This window comes from Egretta garzetta, unplaced genomic scaffold, assembly GCF_000687185.1.
Source record: "Egretta garzetta isolate BGI_Z169 unplaced genomic scaffold, ASM68718v1 scaffold34, whole genome shotgun sequence".
Lineage (NCBI taxonomy): Eukaryota > Metazoa > Chordata > Aves > Pelecaniformes > Ardeidae > Egretta > Egretta garzetta.
In genome coordinates, this window is record NW_009259586.1 from 2,033,354 (window position 1) to 2,057,337 (window position 23,984).

The window sequence follows — 23,984 nt, forward strand, 5'->3', positions numbered from 1 at the left end:
GGTGTGTGGCCTCCTCACGGGCCCGTTCTTAGACATAATTCCGGGAGGGCTTTAAGGGCAGCAAGTGTTCAGTTCTTCGCGGTTGGTAACGTCACTGTTTTCTGCGGTAATAAATCGGCAATTTTTATTTAAATTTTTATTGAAATTACCTCAATAGCAGTCAGCTGTAGCGGTATAGTGGGAAGTTAAATCGTTCGTTGTTATTGCGAAGCCTCTTCTAAGAGCAGGCGGGAAGAGTAGCTGGTACCAGCAGCAGAGTGGCGCAGCGGAAGCGTGCTGGGCCCATAACCCAGAGGTCGATGGATCGAAACCATCCTCTGCTAGCTTCTCGTTTTGCCCCGGGGAGCGGTACCGCCTCCCGGGCACAGCGACCGGTGTCTTCGTCTGCAGCCGCGTGTGTTTATGGGCGTGGGGTTGGTTGGTGGTGTGACTGGTTATTTTTCCTAAACCGTCTTGACAAGGTGTAGTGCAGTGGGTGAGAGTAAAGGAAGGACAGAACACACCGCGCTGTGACGCCTGCAGGCTTTCCATCTAGCGCGGTTTGATGATATCGTGGAGTCACGGTTTGGGTTGGGAGGGATCTCTAAAGGCCACCCAGTCCAACCCCCCTGCAGGGAGCAGGGACATCTCCAACCCGATGGGGCTGCTCAGAGCCCCGTCCAACCTGGGCTGGGATGTTCCCAGGGAAGGGACATCCACTCCGTCTCGGGGCAACCCGTGCCAGTGTTTCACCCCCCCTCTATGTAACCAATGTCTTCCTTCTACCTAGTCTGAATCTCCCCTCTTTTAGTCTAAAACCATGACCCCTTGTCCTATCCCAACAAGTCTAAAAAGCCCGTCCCCATCTTTCTTAGCAGCCCCCTTTAAGTACCAAAGAGCCACAACCAGGTGTCCCCGCAGCCTTCTCTTCTCCAGGCTGAACAACCTCAACTCTCAGCCTGTCCTCATAGCAGAGGGGTTCCAGCCTTTGGACCATTTTTGTGGCCTCCTCTGGACCCACTCCAACAGGTCCCCATCTTTAATTACACATAAAAAGCTCGTTGCATACGTTTGTAGTTTTCCCATGTCTCGCCTGTTTAAATGAAACATTCTGCTACCTATACACCGACAAAACCAAGAGAGGAAACAACCTGGCGAGCTAAAACAATAGTTGTGACAAGTGGCTCCTGCTTCATCTCAAAGATAGCAAACAAACATTCAGCCCAAAATGCACGAAAGCAGAACGAGTGCACAAATGTGAAGTAACAGCCAGTGCACATGGTACTGAAAGTCTGCATTTGAGCCTTAAACCGCATGATCTGAGCCTTAAACCGCATGATCTGAGCAACGGCTTAAGCCACCTTGTTTAGTGCTTCCAAATGTGCATGATTTTCAGTGCTGTAAAACGTCGCGATAAATGAACAGCGGAATTCTTACACAGGATTAATCCGTGTAGAATACACGCAAGAGAGGCGAGGCAGACACCGTGTTTGTGAACGTGTGGAAAGAACACTTTTTCCCTTTCTGCCTTTAAGATTGCCTCAGTGGGAGCGGGCCGGGGCGCCTCCGCGGCGGTTCCATGGTGTAATGGTTAGCACTCTGGACTCTGAATCCAGCGATCCGAGTTCAAATCTCGGTGGAACCTGACACTTTTTGCCCAGAGGCCGATTTCGTTACCGTTCATTATCACGCAAAATCAGGTTAACGGAATCATAGTGTTTTTCACCGGCTTTTGGAATGCCATAAACTACCGACATGCCGTGCTACTTGGAAAACGTATTTGAAGTCAAAGAGAAAGACAAAACACACGATGAAATTTTCCTGGTTTTTTTTTTTCCCCCCCGCATTTATTATTCATTGCAGCTAGGTTAGTACACTCTTACACGAGTTACCTGAACAACTTCAGACATGCCATAGCGTACTGAGACGTAAGTAATTCTGTTTCTTTCTACGCTGTGAACAGCCTGTGTGGAAACGCCATTTAAATTACGCACGAGGAGAGCACGAGGCAGCTTGCGGAGCTCCGCTGCACGCACGAGGATTTGGTTTACGTATCCGAAAGATGTTCTCCCAGTTCCTGTTCGCTTTCTGACGTGGCATCGTTGCGATCGTTGTCCCACGAAGACAACGAATCCTGCAGAAAGGCGGAATAAATACGAATATTGGGGTTGCGTTGAATTCCTGGCCGGTTTTAAGGTGCCAAAAGGAAAGGGCGGTGGGAATTGTCACCGCGGGAGCTGTTTGCTGTTCAGGTTGGTTCCCCGGCCCCGCGGAGGCGAGTGCCACCGCCCGGTTCTATGGTGTAATGGTTAGCACTCTGGACTTTGAATCCAGCGATCCGAGTTCAAATCTCGGTAGAACCTACAGCCCGGCCTTCGCTTTTTCCTCATCTTCAGCTCCTTCCTCCTCCCCGATTTGCGCCCGCCCCCGCCGCTGCTATCAAGGCCAGCCGGTGTGTACGTACGTGCCTATAGCAGAGCGAAATAAAGGCACGCGGTTATGCATGGACAGCATATATAACGACCCACCCCCCCGAAAACCCAACTGCAGCGGGGTACTGCCCGAAAGGGGGGTAAAACCCAAGGAGCTGAATGTTGATGGGTTTTCCTTCACCTGAATCCATCACTAGTCCCAATTTTCTGAAACTGAATGAGCAGCTGTACATTTGACAAAAAGACTTTAATTTTTAAATAGTTCTTGGTACAATTTAATTAGTCTTTAATTATATTTTACCTTTTTTATAGAATCATAGAATGTTTTGGGTTGGAAGGGACCTTTAGAGGTCATTTATTCCACCCCCCCTGCAGTGAGCAGGGACACTGCTAACTAGATCAGGTTGCTCACAGCGCACATAGCAACTGAGCAATTTAAAAGACATATTTCAGTTATGTTGGCAAAATAATGGCAGGGGAAAAAGAGTTAAAGAATGTGCATTAGCTATGCAGTCATATGGCATAATAGCTGTTGTTTAATATTTACAGTGTGGAAAAGCTCTGCAAGAGACTTATCAGAAAGTAGGCAATTAAACATTGGCTATAAAACAAGGCAAAAAAATTTTCCTTACAAGTGGACACTTACGATATTCTTTTTCTCTCTATTTTAGTAGGGTTTTTTTCTTGAAAATAAACTACAAATGATTATGCTAGTCCATAAGCAGGAAATTTTGAAGGTTGGGAAAGTGTTTCAGTAGAACTTTCCTGATTTATGCCTGTTGCAGTTCCATTGGTATCCTGAGTTATCAATAATATTTCAAGTACTAAGTTATACCAAAGCCAAACCAGAAAATTAGTTTTCAAACTACCTGGATGGGATGACCATACAGCAAACAAACTATATGTAGTTTAAGTCTTGTTTGAAAAAAAAAAAAAAAAAAAAAAAAAAAAGTCATTCACACTGAGGAAAATCTGATTTTTTTTCAGAATTTGGACATTATTTGTCAGGTGCACCCAACTGTTTACTTGGAAGACAGGGATAGAAATGCAACTATTTCAGACTGGGTATAGTCTCACAGATTGAACTCTGCACGATTTAAACCAATATTACCCCTGCTTTGCTGACACAAATCCTCATTATTTATTTTTCATTTCAAGAGCGCTAAGGACATCTCAACATCTTCACTCCCCTCCTCAAAACCTGTCCTTACTAGTCATTCATTTACACAGCAACAGGAACATCTCTGTTCCATGCCAAAATGAAGATCAGCTCCTCCTCCTTTTCCTCTGGCTAGGTGATCACTCCTTACTGACCCTTGAAAAAAATGCAGACCACCTTCAGGCCTATTTATTATTTTATGGAAGTTAGGGTCTTTGCTGTTCGTGGGAATTTATGGAAATGCTTGCTAAATTTGTTAAAGAAATTTTGGCACAATCCATTGATGAAAAGTATCTTCCTCTTTTACGTCGGGGCTAATTTTCATCCTTCTCAACTACGCTTTTAAGTATCAGGCTACACACAAATAAGTATCTTTACTGTTCCCCATCCACTAGTGTTTTAAATAACTGTATGTAGTAAACTTCAGCATAACCAGTCAACCCCCGTAGATTGGCTTCATCCAGCAACCTCATTCTTCCCAGGTAAGAGAGCTTTAAAGCCACTTGATGCTTGTCAGCCTTGCAACAATTCAATATATTATTCTACAATTCCAGAGTACCGTTTCCTACTGGTATCCAGCAACCTTCTCCTTCTATTTATCACAGTTTAGAGTGTAGCTGTAATCCAGAATACTCATAAACAGCTGATACAGTATTACTGTTACAGACTAATCAAGTATTCATGCTAAATTCACCAGATTAGCACATATGTTAAAACAAAGTGTACTTAAAGAGTTAAGCTTTTATATGGAATGAGACAGAATCGGTACATAATTCAGTATCAAGATTTATTTAGGACAATTCATGGTCATGCTCCATTTGAATACAAAGCACCAAAATTTAGGCAACTGAACATTATCCAAATCTAATCCAGCTGAGACTGCTGCATACAGATATATCTGCTTTTCTAAGTGATGGCATAGCCCACGTCTGTCCATGTTCATTAACTACAGAGGACAAACACAAGGTGCTGTGGCTGAGGCAAATTTACTGGAGAAGGCATAGCAAAAGTACTTCACAACACATACCCCACCTTGTAGCAGTCTCAGAACAAAGTACTGTAACCCAAGGTATTGAGCACTTTATATGCTCAAGACAGTAATACCCCAACACAACTTCCAAATTAATTTAGCATTTCCAGTTACTTTCCCGCAATCCCTCCAATTTAGTATTTTCTAAAGATCATCTAGAGACAAGATTGTCTCAGCACAACATTCAACTGAGAAGTAAAGCACTATGGCTGTGACCACACTAGGAACTTTTCCCATTGCTGAAAAGGCAGTAGCAATGAAAATTATCAGTTGCCAAAATCGAATCAGGGAACTAAATAATGCTGTAGTTTCAGAAAGTGTGGCTAGAAACACATATTGTCAACAGTGACAGACTTCCCAACTGCAGATTTAAAAACCAGAATCAATCTCAGGCAAGTATTTCACTATATATGAAGTCGCAACAAAAGTTTCTGATGTATGTTAAAATTTCAGTGAAAGAAGGTGGAGGGGGAAAGACTTACTACAGTTAAGGGAAAACACTTTTTTTTTGTCTTTTAAACTGGCACTTTAAGCCCTTTTAAAAGGGCTTCAAAAACTTAAAACCAGTTTTACTCCAAAAAGTCTTATAGAACAAAATGTATCAGTCACTGTAAGTCACAAGTTATAATACATACATTCCACCTAGCCACTAAAAGCTGCCCAGTTAGATACCTTCCTCATCTTGAGAAGAATACTGTGGCAGACCAATACTCTACTAGATTTTTACATTGCTACTATCTCAATAGGTTAAAACACTTGAGTAGATGGAAGAAATGGTGGATTCAACTGAAAAAGTTTATTTTATGCACTGAGCCACCAATTTACGTTGTAGTGGGAGCACGGCACAGTATATTGTAGACAGATTTATTTCACCTATTGGCCCATTCCTAGGGTCTCCCACCAGCATGGGAAGCATGGGAAGGGTAATGGCAAAAGAGAACTTGTACAGCAGTGCCACCTACGCAAGATGAGTATTCTTCAAGTTCTACAAACAGTTCAAGGGTATCCTTTCAGAACAGCAAGGCAGCTCTTGTGTAGTTTAGTGAAGATTTCATGAGGAAAACAAACCACTTTTTCGTACCATTTCATCCAGTATATGCACATAAAAAAAAATAAGCATACTATACAAAGAACTGAAGCAACATAATTTAAACATGCCATCAAGCTATAAAACCATATATACATAGAAACGTATGCCTATACAAACAGAACAAGACTACTTTATTACAAGATAATTCTGTTTAAGTTTTTGGAGGAAATCATGACAGATAAAGAAAACCAGACCAAAGGAGCTGGATGTCGCTTCTAAAAGTATTCTTTTCAGAAATTTCATGCAACATCACCATCTTTCTTTAGCAGACATTTATTAAAGTTTCAGCTATACATAAGTCTTCCCACAATTTCTGGACTCCCTTCCTGTACAGAGGTAGATTTCTGTAGGTGTTCTGATATTGCACCACGTAAGTATAATGTTTTTATTACCAGAAACAACTTACAAAGGCTAATTTATGGGTATAATCTCATTGTGTGCATTCAGGTAGCACAGTAATCAAATTCATTTGCACTTGAAAGAAAACATCCCTCAGAGTGAAATGTTTTGTTATTTAGCTGGAGGTCCAATTGAAAGCTGCAATTCTATTAACAGCTTCACATTAAGAGAACTATCTCTTGCCATCAGGGTAACATACTCAAGTCTGCCCCCTCCTTTTGAGCCTCTCGTTTAGCCAATGCAAGAACCTGCACTGACTTCACTGATGCCTTTATCCTATCCACTGTGTTCAAGTTAAATGCGGATTTCAAATACACACAGGTTTTTGCAGTATTAAATCTTACTCATACAAGCGGTTGTAATATTAAGAAATTTACAAGAAGATTCATTCAAACTGCCTGAAATGATTAAAAAAGCCCATCCACACTTTTAGACTGGAAAAGGAAAGCTGAAACTTTGCTAGCTTCAAACAGCCATTAATCGTGAACACATTTGATGCTACTAGGAAAATCCAAAGGAGTCTGGCAGTAGTTTCGGGGTTTTTTTGTCCATCACATTCTTGATCAACCCTCTGACAACTCATGAAGTTGCAGAAAAGCTTGCATGCAAATACCACTTTAAGATGTCTGTTAAATGAAACATCTACAGCATACTTAAAAAAATAAGTGCACCAAAATTCATGATGCCAATATATAGTAACTTTGATGAGCTCACAAGCATTGCTAAGTATTTTTTTCAGAGGCACTCCATGAAGTTATTTTTACAAAAGTCTGTCAACATGGAGATAAATGAAAGCACAATCCGGTATTCTGTGAAACATGAGAGAATAAAAGTGCTGTTAAGTCTGGCTCAGCAAATCTAGCAAAGTTGTAGCATGCACATGCTCACGTGACAGCGTATGTGCATGTTTCACTCTCACAAAGAAGCCAGACAAAGTAAGCAGCACCACTCTTCCTAGCTGCAAGTTTCTAAGAAAACTTAGAAGGAAAGGAAACTTCTTTTTGTACCAACCAACCTATTTGGAACTATTTTTAATGAAGGATTGCAATTATAACCATTTAGGTGTTAGTTTCCCAAGTTCAGTTTATATGAAGCATCCTGTTCCCTTCCTTACAAATATTACATGAGTAAGGAATGGTGACTGGTATGGAACAGAATAGTTTCTGTTAAAATATGGATAGAAGGCATACATAAATTCATTACACTTCTCCATGTCCACACTTGTCCCTGTAAAGGAGTTTTCTGTTAACACAGCAAGTAAATCCCGAGTCACTTCACAACTGCAACAATACTGAAATTCATGATGACTGTTTTCCCATAACGAAAGGGACTGCATACCTAGGAGTGGGAGTAAAATAATCTGGCCTTCTTGGGGGAGCCCATTTTGTGAAGGGAACCCCTCACTTCAGGGAGTAACTTCATCAGGAATTACACTCCCTGCCCCTGGCAGAAAGTGCTTATGTACCTTGCAAGATTGTGTTTTTGAATAAAGAAATCCATTATACGCAGGAGATTACACACAGTAAAAGTTAAACGACAATGGCAGGAACCAGGACTTTTGGAGACTTCTCTTTCCGTTTTTAAAAAGCAATGGTTCTTCATAAGCAGTAATCCACAGTTAGGAAGCGTCTCATTCATACACTCGGCTAGTGCATAGCATCTGCGATTGCATAGAATGTTTCCAGTGCTGAATGTGTAACTAACCTAAGCGAATCTTTTCCAAGCTTGATTTATTACCATTTGATATCCAAATTGCTTGCTGTTTGATTTACTGCACTGTATTTGGTGTGCAAAGTTTCCTGGACCTTCCTAGAGTCCACGCCTTCCAGCCAGTCATGGTACATCCTTTGTACATGCAGGTTGGTTTCTGGAAGTCTAACAGGTATTGCAGCATACACTTCTTCCATCTGGTTAAGCAGTGCTTTATCTGGTTTTCCATCTTCAGTTTGTGCCTGGCCTTTTCCATTTAGGCACCCTGAGGGGAAAAAAAAAAAAGCCACAAGGGTGATGGAGATTTGATATGAAGAGAAAGTTTACGTTAACTTGGAATTCTTTTTTCATACTTGTTTAAAGGAAAAAAGTTGTCTCTTTACATAAACTACCTCCCCATGCTGTTACAATCTGTATTTACTTAAAGTGACTCCAATATCAGCATCATCTTAATATAAATGAGGTTTCCATATCAACAATCTTTCTCTGCCTTCTCCATGTTTTTTTGATCTTAATTACGTTCCTTGTCTTTTCTTGCCCTTGACACCCACCATTTCAGAGTATTTCCTCTGAGGTTTGAAATAATCGTTAAGAGCCATGCTGTCACTTATTTATAGGTCAGAAGAGAGCAAGTAACACTGTGGTTTCTTATTTTAGAAAGCCCAATCAATTTCTGAGCCAATGCTGCCCATGTAGTTGGTGTTCCGGCCCGTTCATTAAATAGTAAGCATTTTAGATTATTAAGAGGAGAATTAAGAAGGGATGAAATTAAATGCCTGCCTGCAAGAAAACTCCTTTGAGATTCAAGCTATGTGTGCAGAACAACTGTGGATCTACAATTTTTCTTACCTCCTGGGCAGGCAAGAACCTCTACAAAATGGTATAAAAACTTTCCTTTTTTCAACTTCAGAACCATGTTTTGGATATTTCTAAAGCCATAAGCTGCTGCAAAACGCAGCACTGTCTCACCATCCTTTTCAAGGGTAACTTCTTGAAAGTCCTTGTTCCTGTAAAGATACACAGAGAACATTTTAAACCTCTGCATTACCAAAGGGATGATCCAACTGTGTCAGTTTGTACTCAGATGCTCTGAAGAGAACAGAACAAGTGTAACAGCGAGATTAAGGTGAACTCTTCCAGTTTCTAAACAGAGTTAAGCAGAAGTTGGGAGTGAATTTTCAGAATATAATTATACTTAGCTTTTAAGGGCAGGTAGGTTATTATTAAAATTAAAGCTAGCAGGAGCTACTTTATAGCAACAAATTTGCACGTTTATGACATGAAACTGCTTATCAGCAAAAAAGGCAGGTTAGCAATAACTGCATTAGGGTTCACCGTAGCACCAACTCAACCAGGAGAGGTTTAGACTGGACATTAGGAACCATTTCTTCCTACTGAGAGGGTGGTCAAACACTGGAACAGGCTTCCTAGAGAGGTGGTCAATGCCCCAAGCCTGTCAGTGTTTAAGAGGCATTTGGACAATGCCCTTAATAACAGACGTGAGCTTTTGGTCAGCCCTGAAGTGGTCTGGCAGTTGGACTAGATGATCCTTGCAGGTCCCTTCCAACTGAAAATACTCTATGCTAACTAGCCCATCCTACACAACAAGGATACAAAACTCTAACTTACTTTAATGCTTTGTAGGTGATTTCCTTGACATCCACGCCAAAGAGCTCTTTTGCAGCATGTTTGAAAATGTGCTCCAGGTAACCATCGGATCTCTTCCCATCGTGCCTTACTACATCTCCCTCCTTTATTTCATCAAACCTTAGAAAACAGCAGAAAGAAAGATCAACTCCAAAATTTCATTCCTTCACTCAATAAAGTAGTATATTTCTCCCTTTCTCTGCCTCCCCAACCAAAAAAGAGTTTTTTAGCAGTGAAAACATATTAACATTTTTATTTATTACAGCTTAAGAAAAATCCAACTGTTCAGGACAGCAGTGAGACGATAGAAAAAAATACAATAAAAAAAAATAGAAGGATGCAGAACTTTCCTTGTTCAGAAACCTCGAGCAACAGTAATTTATTAGAATGCACATTCAGCACAGCCTAAAGACTTGGTTAACAGCCATTTACTACTCAGGAAACTTTTGTGGAAGGAAAAAAAATAATTGTAGCCTGTGAGAATATAAAAGTACTTCAGAAGTTAGAAGCCTTTAGTACTTCAGAAGTTAGAAGCCTTTGTTCACAAACAATTCTGCTGCTCCAGGAGTTGTTTGTCACAGTCTGTAACACTGTGCCACTAACACTGAATCAGTACAATTGCAACCAGGTTAGAACACTGAACCTTTAAGAAAAGCGCTACGCTGTAGTTCAGAAAAAGAAATTGAAGAATTGTAAAGAGATTAAAGGAGAAATCAATAGGGGTGTGTGGTAAGGCCAGTTTCAGGAAGAGATCTTAGTCTTCAGATTAGCAAACAGCCAGATTATGTCCTTTGCTCTTACATGTAAAAGCCTCTCTAGATCTAGTGTAATTACCTTCTTCCCAGAACATCCAGGCATAGACCTTCCCTGGCCTATACTGCTAGCTCCCACCTGAGCAGCAGTCCGGGCACAGCACTGAACTGTGAACCCAAAGTGAAAACGACCACAACAAACACCTCACTGACAAACAATGCTGAAGTTTTAGTAATGACAGAGAAATATTTTAATCACTGAAGAGCTAAAGTTTACAAATATAGTATGTCTGTCCCCTCTATGCCATGCCATTGCACCTGCTTAAGAACTACTGCGACTTTGGGGGGGTTTCTTTGGGGGGTGGGGTGGGTTTTTTTGGTTTGTTTTTTTTTTTTCCAAGAAATAACCTTGGGTGATTTTGTTTCATGATATATCTCCTAATTTTAGCCCAGTGTTATTCTTTAGCATTCTCTAGCCACAAAAGTGAGTTAAGAACTCAAACATGAGTTACTTTGCTCATACTACTTTTTTAATACCAAGTATTTCACCACAAATTGCTGCTGTTCTGGGACCTTTTAGAGGAGGAGTTCAAGTTACATAAATTTCTCGCAAAATCTGCTTTTTTAAGATCCCGGAAGGGCAAAAATTTACGTCATTAGGTCTCACAGCTTGAACCACTATTATCAGATTAATCCTCTTAAAAATTGACATTATTTTCCAACATGAACTGATCCAATAAAACAGGTATATTCTGAATAAGAGCTTGTTCTTTCATTGGACAGGCTGGTTTAGAAATAAATGACCATCTCTATGTGCTTGTGTCTGTGAGAACATTATTTATGTAATTCTCATTCTGTGTAGCAATCTTTGGTAGAAGTAATCATTGGAGCTACACTACAAACACAGCTCTGAAAATGTTACCACTGTACCACTTAAATTTCTCCAGTCTAGACAAGGTCCAAGCAGGATACTAACTGAAAGTGAAAAAGGATTGTTAAAAATTTCCAGAGCTTTCTATTTTGTGCAAGAAAGCATGTTTATTGCTCCACTACCACCACTTTGGAAAGACACCAAGTAACATCTGTTACACTTGAACAAAGATCAGTGAGCAGTGAGGCCAGCCTTTGTAACTGAGCCTGAGAATTAAAACAACATACATGCTGCTTCTGAGCCAGTCATACAGTAAGTAAACAAAAATCTCTTCCTTGCTTTGTGCAATTCTTATCCAAAGCATGTTTCAATTTTACCTAATCTTGAAAAACTAACTGTTGTCTTCAGTATAAAAGACATTAATTACCATTTCCTGAAAGGGTGCTTATCAATTCTACATGAACATATTAGGGGAAGTGGAAATTTACTGTCAAGATGCTGCTCTGAATGAGAGGGAAGCACAGAACAGATGGTCAGCCCCATGACTGCATCCCAGCATCTTTGTGTGAGGCCAGGCAGTTGGAGGGGGGCAGATGAGACTGTTCAGCTTTATACAAGCTCAAGCACAGGAGCACTCTGAATGGGGTCAACACCCCGAGACGGTCACACTTACTAGCAAGTTGTTAACTTGATATAGTCAAATCTAAAACTACTGCATTAAAGTATAAATAAGGAGCTACACAAATCTTCAAAAATCATAAAAGTTAAAGGAGTCACTAGATAGGGGTCTTTACCTCAAATTATCTGCTTTGTATTTGGACAGCATATACAGTTTTATATTACCTGTTTCATATTACTTTTTTAAATAGCAATGACCATCTAAGAGAATACTTCCTGTTTTTTTGTCCACTATATAAAGGATGAGGCTTTAGTATACTCAGGCTCTGATGCAGGCTTTTTTTCTTTAAAAAGAAAAAAAAGATTCTTTTGAGAAGTTCTAAATTTATGTTGAATATGTTCAAAGATCTTGTCATCTGTCATCAAAATAAGGAAGCATCCACAACAAAACTACTTACAAACTATCTACAGCTACTTCAGTCACATCCTTCATAGACACATTTTTCTGTTCCATTATTTGGACAATTTCACCTGTAGGAAAACATACGACATTTTACTTCCAGCACAAAGCAAAATGCACATGCTGTGCCTCTGTTTAACGGATCGATACCCCAACACCTATACGTGCTTACACTCACATTCTCCATCCCTTACTAGAGTCAGGTCCCTCCAGTAACTGAGAAGCCTGATGCTTCCAGCCCTGAAAAGGGCCTTCAGCTTGTATAATGCTATCCTTAGCTTTTCTGTTAGGTAAAGTTTGGAAGACATTTCTACGCTGCAGGGGAAGGAGGAGGATATGTAGTTGGGACATTAAGCCTAAAGGCAAGAGCTACACCAAAAAGCCACTGGTGCCATGTATTTGGCATGTTATGAATAAACCCAGTGGAGATTAAATAATGACCACAGGCAATAAGATAACAATTTTAAACATGGATTTGCATAACTCTTACCTTTCTGAAAAGGCTGACAAAAACAAATATCTGAACCTTGTTTTCAGATGAATACCAACTTATAAGGAAAGTATTTTCCTCTTTGCCTTCCCTATACAAGACCTGTACTACCAGTAGCACAAAAACATGTACTTATTTTTAAAGCAGAAAAAAAGCCAACCTTACAACTAAAGCAGACTTAAAAAAGCAGAGTCTGGCATAAAGGCTGTTGTAACAATGGTGATTCGCTTATATATTTATAAATAGTATGTTTAAAGAAAATTTAACCTGATGTCAGAACACAATCAACTTCTTGCGAATTATACAAGGCAGTGTAGAAATCTTCCCGCAAGGCTTCCAGTTTTTTGTCGTAACAAGGCGCCACAATTACATGGAAAATTTTATCAGGAGACAAGTTCTGTGGAACACAGAAGACAGCACATGTGAACTCCATGAAGAGCAAATACAGCTTGAAGGATGACAAGGGCACAAATAGCATCATAACTCTATGCAGTTAATACTAGTAATCCATCCCTAGCAATTAATTTTAAAGACTGCCGTGCACAGATGAAATGATTTGCCAGAAGTCACAAAGCATTAGCAACAAACATCCAAAGTCAATCTTCTGGCTGAAACGTTTACTTATTCATTCAGACCACATTTTCTGCAGCTTTTGATTGCCTTAGGAAGTGAATGCAAGTCAGGACTTCAGAATTCTGTTTTCTAGTTGTCACTCATTCCCTTTCACACACAGCAAGTCCCTCAATATTACTGTGTGGAGATAGCAATTCTTTCCTATATAATGTGGATGCCGTTAAATTTAAGTATGATATGTAAAAAGAACTGCAACTTTTTCAACATACAAAATTGAGGAGATAAAAAGGTTAGTTTCTAGGATAGAATGCTGTTATTGATCCCAGATAACAGGGCAAATTTCTTCATTATTCTCCTCTGCTTCTGTTTTGGCTGTGCTATAGAACTACACAGGCAGCATTTAACAATAATCTCTTTAGTTACCCTGGATTTAATTTTATCCATAAATATCTAAATCCATGTTGTACTGGGAGCACAAGGATTGCTGCCAGCTCACACTGCACCTCATGAAATGAGATTCTTTGTACATTCTTCTTGTCATGGGCACTTGTATAGCAGCAAAGCACTGTTTAGTCTTCAAGTAAAGGACAAACAATTTGGGAAGATGCTTTATCACTTTATAATACACTGAGATCTATTTTTCAGTATTAAAACCCACTAGCTCATCTTTTATAAGAGTATAATGGTAAAAATAATTCAGAATTACTTACCTGCTGCCTGGCAAAATAGCCCTTCACCAGGGAGCCCATGATCTGCTGTGGAGACTTTGCAGTGCAAATGTGAGAGGTCACAAGATTGGTAAGTACCCTTTCAGCATACCGGATCCAACCTAGAACGACAGAAAAATCACAGTAGTGAAGTGGCACATAAGCATGGCAAAATGGCAGCAGTTATAGAACAGCTCTTAAAAATGAAGACACCTTTCCAGTAGGTAGGACATTTCTGTGTAGGCTGGAAGCCCCACCTTGGGAACTGTAGGTAACCTCAATGCTCTGTGAACAATGCTTTACAGTTGGCTATCAATAATTCACTGTGTCATTAATTCTAGACCTAGAAGCCCCTGTGATCTTCTATGACCTATTACTTCCATTCTAATGCATAGGTTTAACAAAGCTGAAAGAACATGATCCCAGCTAACAAAGAGTAAGTTGACTTTCTAGACCTCAGCCCTTGCCTCACCACATACTACAACAAATGTACTCTGTTCAGCTGCTTAACTGTAACCTTCTGTTTCCTGAGATTTAACAACCATGCACCCAGCTTGCCGCCTCTATAACAGAAGAGTCACATGAAAGCATCATAAGATGAACAAGGGATTACGCCTAGAAAAAAATGGCTTCTTTTACTATTGTTTAGAGTAGCCACACTTTCTTTAGAAACTCCCACACACTCAAGCACACACAGAGCAATCAACTGAAATCTCTCTGTATTCAACATTCTGGCTTAGTTACTCACGAGTCCCCCTCCCATTCAGCAGACTCCTTCAGCGTTTCAGCTACAACAGGCTATGGATATTCACACCACCCCCAACACCAGAGCAGCACCCCCACCTTCCAGAAAAGTAATGGACAAATGATCAGGTTAAGATATTCGGGGTGTGCAATTCTTTTTTAGGCACTGTAACTCTTACTCAAAAAAAGAGCCCAGAATCTTTCAGAGCAAGGATTCAGAACTTCTTGATTCACCTACATGGACTGAGAACCAGATACCTAAACTGTGCAGAAAGTGTTAGGCCCAGCCTTCTACCGAAGTGTGTTGCTTTTGGTGCTAAGAAATAGTGAAAAATATCACACTTCAGTCTTTTATCTTCAAATAGATTAGTGTTTACATAAAAGAGAAATATCGCTGTGAAGTACATGCTGCCCAGGAAAGGTAAAACCTGTAGGTTAATTCTTAAGCTTGGCAGTAACACGTATGTATAAACATCTGGTAATGTTTAAGTCTGAATACTGCCACACAGGCCAACAACAGCACAAAAACTGGAAGCCAAGTGATGTTCTCTATGGCAGAGAAGTGATTTTCCCAGTGTAATAAAATTTTACTGATGAAAATGAGAAACTGTAAGTATTAGGGAAACATTAGGATCCTCCAACTTTTTAAATATTCCCAATTCTTGCTAAAGTACAGACTTCAAGTGTAGCAGATACTGGCCTCCATGGAAAATCTCAAAGACGACGTGTCATCTTCAACAAGCATTCATTTCTGTTGCAGAGAAAGCTTGGGACTATAGATTTACATTTACAGAACTGTGATGAACTGCCAGACCCTGAATAGGAAGCTTGCTTAATGTCCAACTTCAACTGGGACTTTAAGTCCAAGCTATTACCTGCAACAAAGGATTTTATTTCTTGGTGCTTGGTACAAAGGCTGTATTAGCATATTCTGCACGATACAGATATCCTATTTCTTAAATGGCTTTAGTCTCAAGTGCTGTCAAAATGGAACAAAAACTGCTTCAAACAAATTAAGGACAGTTTTTAAAAACATTCTGCCTTGTACTTTAGCAGCATTTCTGGAAGGTCCTTCCCTTATACTGCAACTATGATTGCTATTAATCATCACAGCACTCCTGCTATGAGGCTAGTTTTTAGAATTGGAACGTTTTACATATTCCAGTCATGAACTGTAAGAAAATTTCACTAAATCCCAAGAGACTTCTGGTGGGTATTGCCCAAAGCAATTTCTTAAATTGTTTCTTTCCTTGCAGTAGATGGAACAAACATCTAATAGTTCCAGCTCCACAATGACCATTAGTCACTGTTTAATTATACAAGCAGCCTCCGTGAATGAGCAACACGAGGCATCTATCTGTGTTTCGCATACACAGTAGCTGTTTCTGCCTACTCATCAATAGGGCTGAATTCCAGAGCCATGGTTACAGGAAGCCCAAGATACCTGGTTCTTCTATCAACATATACCTGTATCCATACAGACCTAAACCCTTCATAAGTTCATTCAGATTCTTGGCCATTCGTTGGCTTGTGTTAGCATCAAAGAACAAGAAACCCCTACAAATCACTCTATAAATTCTTGCAGATATACTCCAGAACATGTTATTTTTAGTGGTTTATTGTGAGTATATCACAAAGATGCATGCTATAAATACCCATGCATCAGTATAAAGTGCAAAAAACCTCATTCCTTTAAAAGGAAATTAGTTTAGTTTAATGGGACAAAAGCATTCAAATCCTCACTAGTTATGCTCTTCTTACTTATGCTGTAAGCCTGCCCCGTTGACCTGTTCTAGTAGCTCACAGAGGCTGGCAATGTATTCAAAATGCTGGCTGGTTCCCAGAGCAAGTGCTGCATGTTGCTTACCAGTGTGGTAAACTAAGAAACTGATTACTTCTGAGATATTACATATACAATCAGTAGTTACACTGTTGTATTTCCAACCGGAAACAAACCCCAAAAAACCTAGCTCGCTTCCTTTTAAGAGAGCAGCAGCAGGAGGTAAGAACAATTAAGACAGAGACAATAAAATGCCCTTTTATCAGGTTCCGGGATGACAGGGGTTACGCTCTTTTGCTCATGGTAGATTTTACACCACAGACCGCTCCTGCAGAGGGTGATATTTCTGTGGAAAGTTACACCCGAAGATAAGTAAGAGTAAAGCAGTTAACTTGAGTTCACATTGACCTTATATCTACAGAGCTATATAAAAAACATTTCGTGATAAACACACCCAGTAAACAAAGCTTCTGGGACAAATTTATGTAATCTGGGGGTTGGGAGAGGAATGAAAATGAAGAACAGAAAATGCACCCAGACAATTAAAGTCAGGAAACACAGTGAACAACCTTACTTTAAAGATGTCTAATCATGGTTTGGTTTTTTTTTCTGTAATTGCTGTCAATGGGAATGAAATGCCATGTGCTTTCAGAATGGGTTTGCAGCGGTATTTCCATTCAGTTTTCCAGAAATGGAAAACACCCATGCTTCTACTAATGTCTATATCACAGCTGAGAGCCAGCACTGAAAACAGAAACAATCTTTTGTAGAACAGACAAGGACAAGGAAAGCGCTCTGTTAACTATTTTAAAATATTTCCTATGAGAGCAGCAAATAATCTGAGCTCTGTTTCTAGGTGAACAAAATTAAAACTATCTCAGAAGACGTTCTAAAGGAAATCCCCAGGTTTTGAATGAACCACATACAAGACAAAGCTAAGTAATAGGCGGTTGTTTCAACATCACAGTTTTACATGAAAAAAGGCAACATCCAGTATGTCTGCTCCTAAAGATAGGAGGTAACACTAAGATAACAGTAACAGGAAAAAAAAAAAAACAAACAGACTTCTCTTAATCATCTGTGTAGTTCCTAAAGTGCAACCCAGATACTACCACTACATGAACAAACAAAACTACAAGTTTAATTCAAATAGCAGTATTTAAACTTTAAATCAATGAGAACAGCAGATTCTGGGGATCACCAAATGCAACCCTAATGCACTCTCTTGTCACTGCAACATTTCTTTAAAGAATGCAATCCACTTAAGTTATTTCAAAGTTAGAAAGAAAGATTTTTTCTTTTTTTTTAGCCTTTTGAAAAGGAACACCATGAACTTCAGGGTGGAGTTGATTAGGCGAGGGATGAGTTACTTTCACCTCCTTTTTGATACTTTTTTTAGGAATATGACTTATCATACTTAAACTGAAATGACGGTGTGCTAACAAATGGAAAAAGTAAACAGTGACTGAATGTCCTACATCTTTTCAGCTGTCATAAGTGCAGGTTCTGTTCATAACAGAACAAGTTCTCAGGTGCAAAATCTGCAGAAGTGAGACATTCAGTGAGTCAAGTCTGTGACATTCCAAGTGAGAATTATTTTGTAAGTGTTAGACATAACCACCTAACAATCATTAAGAGTAACGACACTAGCCCCTAGGCTTAAGTGGCAAGTTCAGAATTTTGATTAAGGTAACAGAGGTTGTAGTTTAATTGTATCAGTTAGCAAAGTTCTTTGAAGATTCATTTCAATAAGGAAACGCTGTGTTCAACTGTGGTCTGAACACACAAGCAGCAGCCACCAACTCCTCAATTCCAGTTCTGATTGATTTCTCCTAAGGTCTTACACAAAGCACTAAAAACCTCAGTGCTTCTGTACCTTGGTTCATTATCCAGAGATTCATGTGTTATTACATATGTTTCTTTCACAGAAGTGATGGGAAATATGACTAATAAACACCACATATAAACACTAGCACAGGAAATCAGTAGTTCAAGTTCTTTGTATTATCAGAGGCTGTGGACTACAGCAAGGTGGGTTTTTTTTTTTTGAAGACCAACAATGGAATTTACACTTCTCACCTTTTACAGACCTCCAACAGACGACAACTCTAAGATGTATATAGGGAATTTATTGCAACCTTTGCATCAGACTGTGTAAGGCCCTACACTGAATTAGCACATGCCTTATCCAGCACCATCGCGCCTGTTCTTTGTCTACATGATTCACATTTATGGCTGCGGCACCTCACCTACACATGTGAAAGCTGATGCTTGTTGGAAACAAATTCTGCTCTCCCAACAGCCCATGGAAAACAGGCCCATCTAGCAGTGCGCTGGAATGCACTAAGGATGATCAGCGCTACTGGTAACAAGTACTGTGTGCGATATTTGGTGTCTCTCAAAGGCAAAGCCAAAAGGCTGTAAGTTATGCAAGGCTCCCAAATGAAACAACCCTTCCCTTAGTTCCTTGGTAGTTCCAGTAAGACTAGGCTGAAGTGGAGGAAGGTTGGAGAAATCAGTTCTCACCAGGGCAAGCAGAGGCAAACATGGGTAAGGCATGCTCATCCTGGTTCCTCCGTTGATACCGCTGCACAAATTCCCTCTGGCTCTCCAGGATACTGAAATCAGCAGCTATAGTGGTGTCAAATACATAATGCACCCCTATGAAAGAAAGCAGTATGAAAAAGTGCATTAGTAGGATGTTTTCTACTCGCCGGCTTCTTTCCAAGTTCCAGGTCTACAGAAAATCTTAGAATATCAATGGGTATAGTCTTTCCCCTTTCCAAATTTTCACAAATAGCAGTCAAAAATAAAAGCCATACATTGAGACACTATCTTCTATGTAATGAATTTAAAAGTATCACCAATTTGCAAATGCTGACTACCAGTACTTCAAATAGTTGTCTGCTTTCTTATGAGACACTTGCCATTCAGCATATATTTGCTTTTTGTTTAATTGAATGGGAATTCGTGACTCCTGGGCTATATGCAGCGACTCTTGAAAAGAGGCATTCTTTCCAAGACATGCTAAAGTTGTGCATCATTATCCACAAAAAACGTACCCAGCAGAGGCATATCTTCCGTTGCTGAAATTGTCTGCAAAGGCACACCAGCATATCACCAACGTAGCAGAGACCTTCTGTCTGCTTATTTAGCAACATACTCCCTATATGCCTATGTAATACTGAGCACGTCCCTGCAGCAAGCGAGGCATAGATAATTAACACATTCTAGGAAAACTGGGGCCCACCAGAACTTAGCATTCCTTTTAGATGAAGAAAATATACTGGGTACAGAGATGCATAACTCTATAAAAAAAATGAAAAAAAATATATACGGAAACAGTTTATAGGTTTATTACTGTCCTTTTCCTTCCTCCCTCAAGTACGTAAAAAAAACCCCAAACCCATATGCAAAGTGGTTTTTGTTTTTTAAATAAAACGTTGTATATATAGTATAAAGAGCAAAGGAAATATAGGTTTAGCATAAAGTAGGCAGATACAACAGCTCTTGCATGTAATTTCAAACAACAGAAAAAAACCAGAACTGAGAATCTTCTAGAGATATAATGTGTCAAAAGGACTGGAAGGCATTTAGGGTTAAGAATTCCCTCCTCCCTCAAGTTACAAAATAAGGGGAAATCTTACTGAAGCTCATGACCAAATCCTCCCTGACTTCTTGGTAGTGAAGGTTTCAAGACAGCTCTATAATGTCCTTCTGTTCTGTGACCTTTACTATCAACAGCCTCCAATCCATTTCTGAAACTGCTGTATGTCATACTTGTACACTGTCATTAATATCACAGAGTGCATATTTCAAACTCTGAACCAGATTGTGCAATGGCACTTTATGACTGCATAACAAGAGTTCTGCTGAGGAAGCAAAAACCTAAAACAATCTCCCCTTTCTGCTCCACCATCATAACAAACCCAAACTTACCGAGACTTTTGAGGAAACCACAGAGCCTCTTGGCTGCATCATTCACAGAGAGATTGAATTTAGCAGCAAAATAAGGCAATGACTGAGGGCATATAGACACTGCCAACACTTTGTGTTTTGAGGTATCACATTTCTGGTAAACAAAACAAAAACAAAGGAAACAAGGTATGTAATTACAACAGGGTAAGGCTCCCTGCTTTCCCTCCCTTTTCCACTCCTGGAGTTATTCCTCAGTGTCCTATGCTTCAGTGGGCCGTATCATTAAAATCCATATGAAAAAACTGTCGAGTTTCCTGAGGGCAGGACAGGATGTTCCTCTGATCCTGTCAGTGTTCATGTCTAATCATCTGTAGATGTTCCTTTTATATAACCCAGGGAAATGCATCCCTCCTAGGACAATTCTGTGGTTGGTCTCCTAATGGCATAAGGGAAGCTAAGAGACATTCAGCACCTATGACATTCTAGCAATATGAAACATCCTAGCACATATGAAAGAAGCTGTATGTTTAAATATTAATAAATAGATAAACTAATGTTTACAGGAGGATGGGCATTTGAAGTTACAAATCCAACCCAGCAAATTACAGGTCTGATCCTTTGTTAAGGCTCCTGTGTCTCCATCACTGAAGTTGTTGAGGGCAACTGGCGAGATAGGGCCCCCTCAACAAACCAGTGTTGGTAGGCAGTGAAGAACCTTTTCAAAGTACCTAAGGCTGTCTGCAATTGTAAAGCTCTGACAACTGTGACATTTATTTGAAGATGAATCTTGTGTTTTAGCTGGGACCTTTTCCCATACCAGTGGAACCCTTGGAAGACAAACCAGGACTATGCCTCAGACAAGTCTCACCCTAAAAAGGCTGGAGACCGTAGCTTGTACTTAGACACCCTAAGTGCTGTATAATAATCCTTCAAGTAGAGCTCGTGACTGCCTGGAAAGCAGTTACCCACTGTTCTCTTTCAGATCCCTGAAGTTCTGATCGAGGCACCCTCCTGTCTCCCTACTGCAGACTTCAGGCTCTCTTAATAGGACCCACGTGACCCAAAAGATTTTTTTTTTTCCTTCTCTTTTTCTCAGATACATCATACCGTATAGAAAGCTGAACTAGTTATAAGAAAACTGAATCACTATGTAACAAATCTTCTTACTTGTGACACTTACGTACAGAATAAGAAAAAGCATCAATTCTGGTAGCTTTTGCATACCAAGTAAGGACACAGAAGTCTGGAGAACTAAAATAATTAATTCAGTATCAAGATCTAAAGATCTGAGCACCATACATAGCAACTAGCTTCCAGGAAATCCAGATGTCAGCAGAAAATAAGACAGCAAAAGAATGCTTTTAAGTTTTGCTAAGAATTGGGACAAAAAATTCTGTTCCAAATATAGTCAGCTCAAATATATACTAAAAACGATTCTACCTTCCCAAATTTGCCTTCATAACTTTGTATTATGTGGATACACCAGCACCAGAAAGACCCAGAACAGTCCTAGCAACAAGGGTATGAGTATTTATAAACACTGAACCACAGATTAATTTGTTATTACAGCAACAAGGTAGTTACATTTTCCAAAAATTTTCCTTCTGCAGGTGCAGTAGCTTTCCTCTAGCAATTAGGTTAAGTGCATCTCTAGTGCAAAATTATTTTAAGTACTTTAAAGTTCATCTTGCCTGAAGTTTTCACTTCCTCTTTGGACAAAGTATAGCCTGACAAGTCTTCACATTATCTGCCTTGGGAAACGAAGTTGCTTAGTCATTCTGTAATTTCCTCCTCCTCACAGAAAACAGTGTTTTATTGTTTGTGTCACTTTACCTTATTAAGGTTAAGAATACGAAAGAGCTCCTTCTGATTCTGTTGGAAAACTCTGGCTCCTTCTTCTGATGTCATACAATTGTCACAAGCTAGGCAGTCGCTAAGGAGTATTTTAGCATTAGCCAATGTATGAAACTCATTTTTCTGGGGGGGGTAAAAAAAATAAAGTAAACAAGGGTTTTAATAATGATTGACAAATTTTCCAGACCTCTACAATAACCCAGGTGAAGAGCAGACATGGTCTCACTGTTTAGTTCAAAATAAGACAATCCATGACACTTGCGTAACATCCAAGATTATTTAGAAGTAATCAAAGTAATTTGTTCCATCCTCCTTCATGGCTCTGCTCCTATTATTACTGTGAAACTGCAAAATGTTTAAGCATAAACATAGTTCTAAATTTAGCCCTGTAGTCCATGTTCTAGTAACTTGATTTGCATTGCATTTCAGAGCTGACAGTCCCCATCAACTTAGCAAGCAACTGAGAAAACTTGTACTTGAACTATTAAACCTCTTTAATAGCCAGATGCCTCTCTAACAGCAAGATGGCTTTGGCTTTTTACCATGAGGCAGAACAAACAGACGCAGTCCTACAACTATGTTGAACATATACATAAGATGAAGAGCTTCATGCTTCTGGCTACAATACTGTTGGCAGCTCATCTGAGGAATACTTGCATAAAAGGGCAACGTAACCAGACTACTCGCAAAAAAAAAAAACCCCAAACCCCAGAAATCCGTCAGTTAAAAAGCCATTCCCAAGGAAACAGTTACCTGTTGAAGAACAGTATGGGATCTGTAAGTCTGCCCAATACAAAAAATAAGACAACATTTTGTGCACTTGTACTGTCAAAACCCCTCTTTTCTCCTTACAAGCTGTGTCTCTGTTTTGAAGACTTGATGTAAGACTTTGGCACTCAAAAAAAAAATTTTTAGAACTTCAATTTCTGTTTTGTGCTTGTATAGTCGGGTTTTTTATTTCACCTTTTTTAAAGATTCTTGATTAGATTGCACATTAGGAAAAATTTCTTCCCTGAAAGGGCTGTCAACCATTGGAATGGCCTGCCCAGGGAAGGGGTTGAGTCCCCATCCCTGGGGGTATTTAAAAGCTGGGCAGACGAGGTGCTTGGGTTTAGCGGTGGGATGGCAGGGTTAGGGTAACAGTTGGACTTGATGATCTTAAAGGTCTTTTCCAACCCGAACGATTCTGTGATTCTATGTCCAGAAGCGCTCATCATCACTTACTAGTGCTTGTTGATTAGTATTATGTTTAGTACCTGAAAGTTCTCTACTTATAACCCCCTTTGGGGTACACAACAAAAAAAGAATCAAATAAGAGTGTATTACAATTTTTAGAAGGAACGTTACCTCTTCAAAACCATCGTTGGAACTCAACGCATCAACAGATGTACTTTGCGTATCATCGTTTTTCTGTTTTTTACTGCATTCCTGAAACAAAACATAAAATACATGTATTACGCAAAATATGTTCACCGTTCAGTAAGAACATCTTTGCTGAACTGCTTGTATCATTAAAAACTGATCTAGATCTTTTACAGTTTTTTGGCAGTGTTGAACCTACACCTTTATACAGAATGCCTTGTTTTCAAAGTGCATTTGCTATGGTGAAAACGATTCCTCAGAAACTCACTTGCTTCATCAGTTTTACATTTTTAAGCAGGTTTTTTTTTAATCCCCAAGGGAAGATTAACCCGAGCACGGGAGAAGCTGTGCGTGCACGTCGCGGCCGCGCCGGCTGCGGGCTCCGAGCCAGGCGAGCAGCCGCGTCCCG

At 39.8% G+C, this 23,984-nt stretch overlaps 1 protein-coding gene and 3 non-coding genes across 5 annotated transcripts; 3 read left to right on the forward strand and 1 right to left on the reverse strand.

Moving 5' to 3' along the window:
• Positions 1–251: 251 nt before the first annotated feature.
• Positions 252–323, forward strand: TRNAM-CAU. Its single transcript has one exon. It is a non-coding gene; the product is annotated as a tRNA-Met (tRNA).
• A 1,229-nt stretch (positions 324–1,552) lies between these two features.
• TRNAQ-CUG lies at positions 1,553–1,624 on the forward strand. The gene has a single exon. It is a non-coding gene; the product is annotated as a tRNA-Gln (tRNA).
• Positions 1,625–2,270: 646 nt separating this feature from the next.
• Positions 2,271–2,342, forward strand: TRNAQ-UUG. The gene has a single exon. It is a non-coding gene; the product is annotated as a tRNA-Gln (tRNA).
• Positions 2,343–4,340: 1,998 nt separating this feature from the next.
• Positions 4,341–23,674, reverse strand: NARF (nuclear prelamin A recognition factor). 2 transcript variants are annotated; one of them, XM_009637806.2, is made up of 10 exons: positions 23,561–23,674; positions 22,193–22,336; positions 20,381–20,513; positions 18,968–19,102; positions 13,921–14,039; positions 12,905–13,034; positions 12,146–12,218; positions 9,429–9,566; positions 8,649–8,806; positions 4,341–8,064 (listed from the first exon to the last, which is right to left on the reverse strand). In XM_009637806.2, exons 2-10 carry the CDS (start codon positions 22,265–22,267, stop codon positions 7,823–7,825), a joined length of 1,203 nt encoding a protein of 400 aa, XP_009636101.1. In that variant the 5' UTR covers positions 22,268–22,336; positions 23,561–23,674; the 3' UTR covers positions 4,341–7,822. The 2 variants fall into 2 exon arrangements, with proteins under 2 accessions (XP_009636101.1, XP_035749312.1); XM_035893419.1 differs by lacking the exons at positions 20,381–20,513; positions 22,193–22,336; positions 23,561–23,674 and adding an exon at positions 19,504–19,592.
• Positions 23,675–23,984: the final 310 nt, after the last annotated feature.

Bases quoted from the DNA above. Each gene is read 5' to 3' on its own strand.
- NARF (XM_009637806.2), bottom strand. From the start codon at position 22,267: ATGACATCAGAAGAAGGAGCCAGAGTTTTCCAACAGAATCAGAAGGAG. The intron at 14,040-18,967 runs GTGAGAACTGAT...CTGTCGTTCTAG, and splicing joins GTTTGCCTCTGCTTGCCCTG to GTTGGATCCGGTATGCTGAA. The intron at 9,567-12,145 runs GTAAGTAGTTTT...CTGTTTTCTAAG, and splicing joins GAAGTAGCTGTAGATAGTTT to GTTTGATGAAATAAAGGAGG.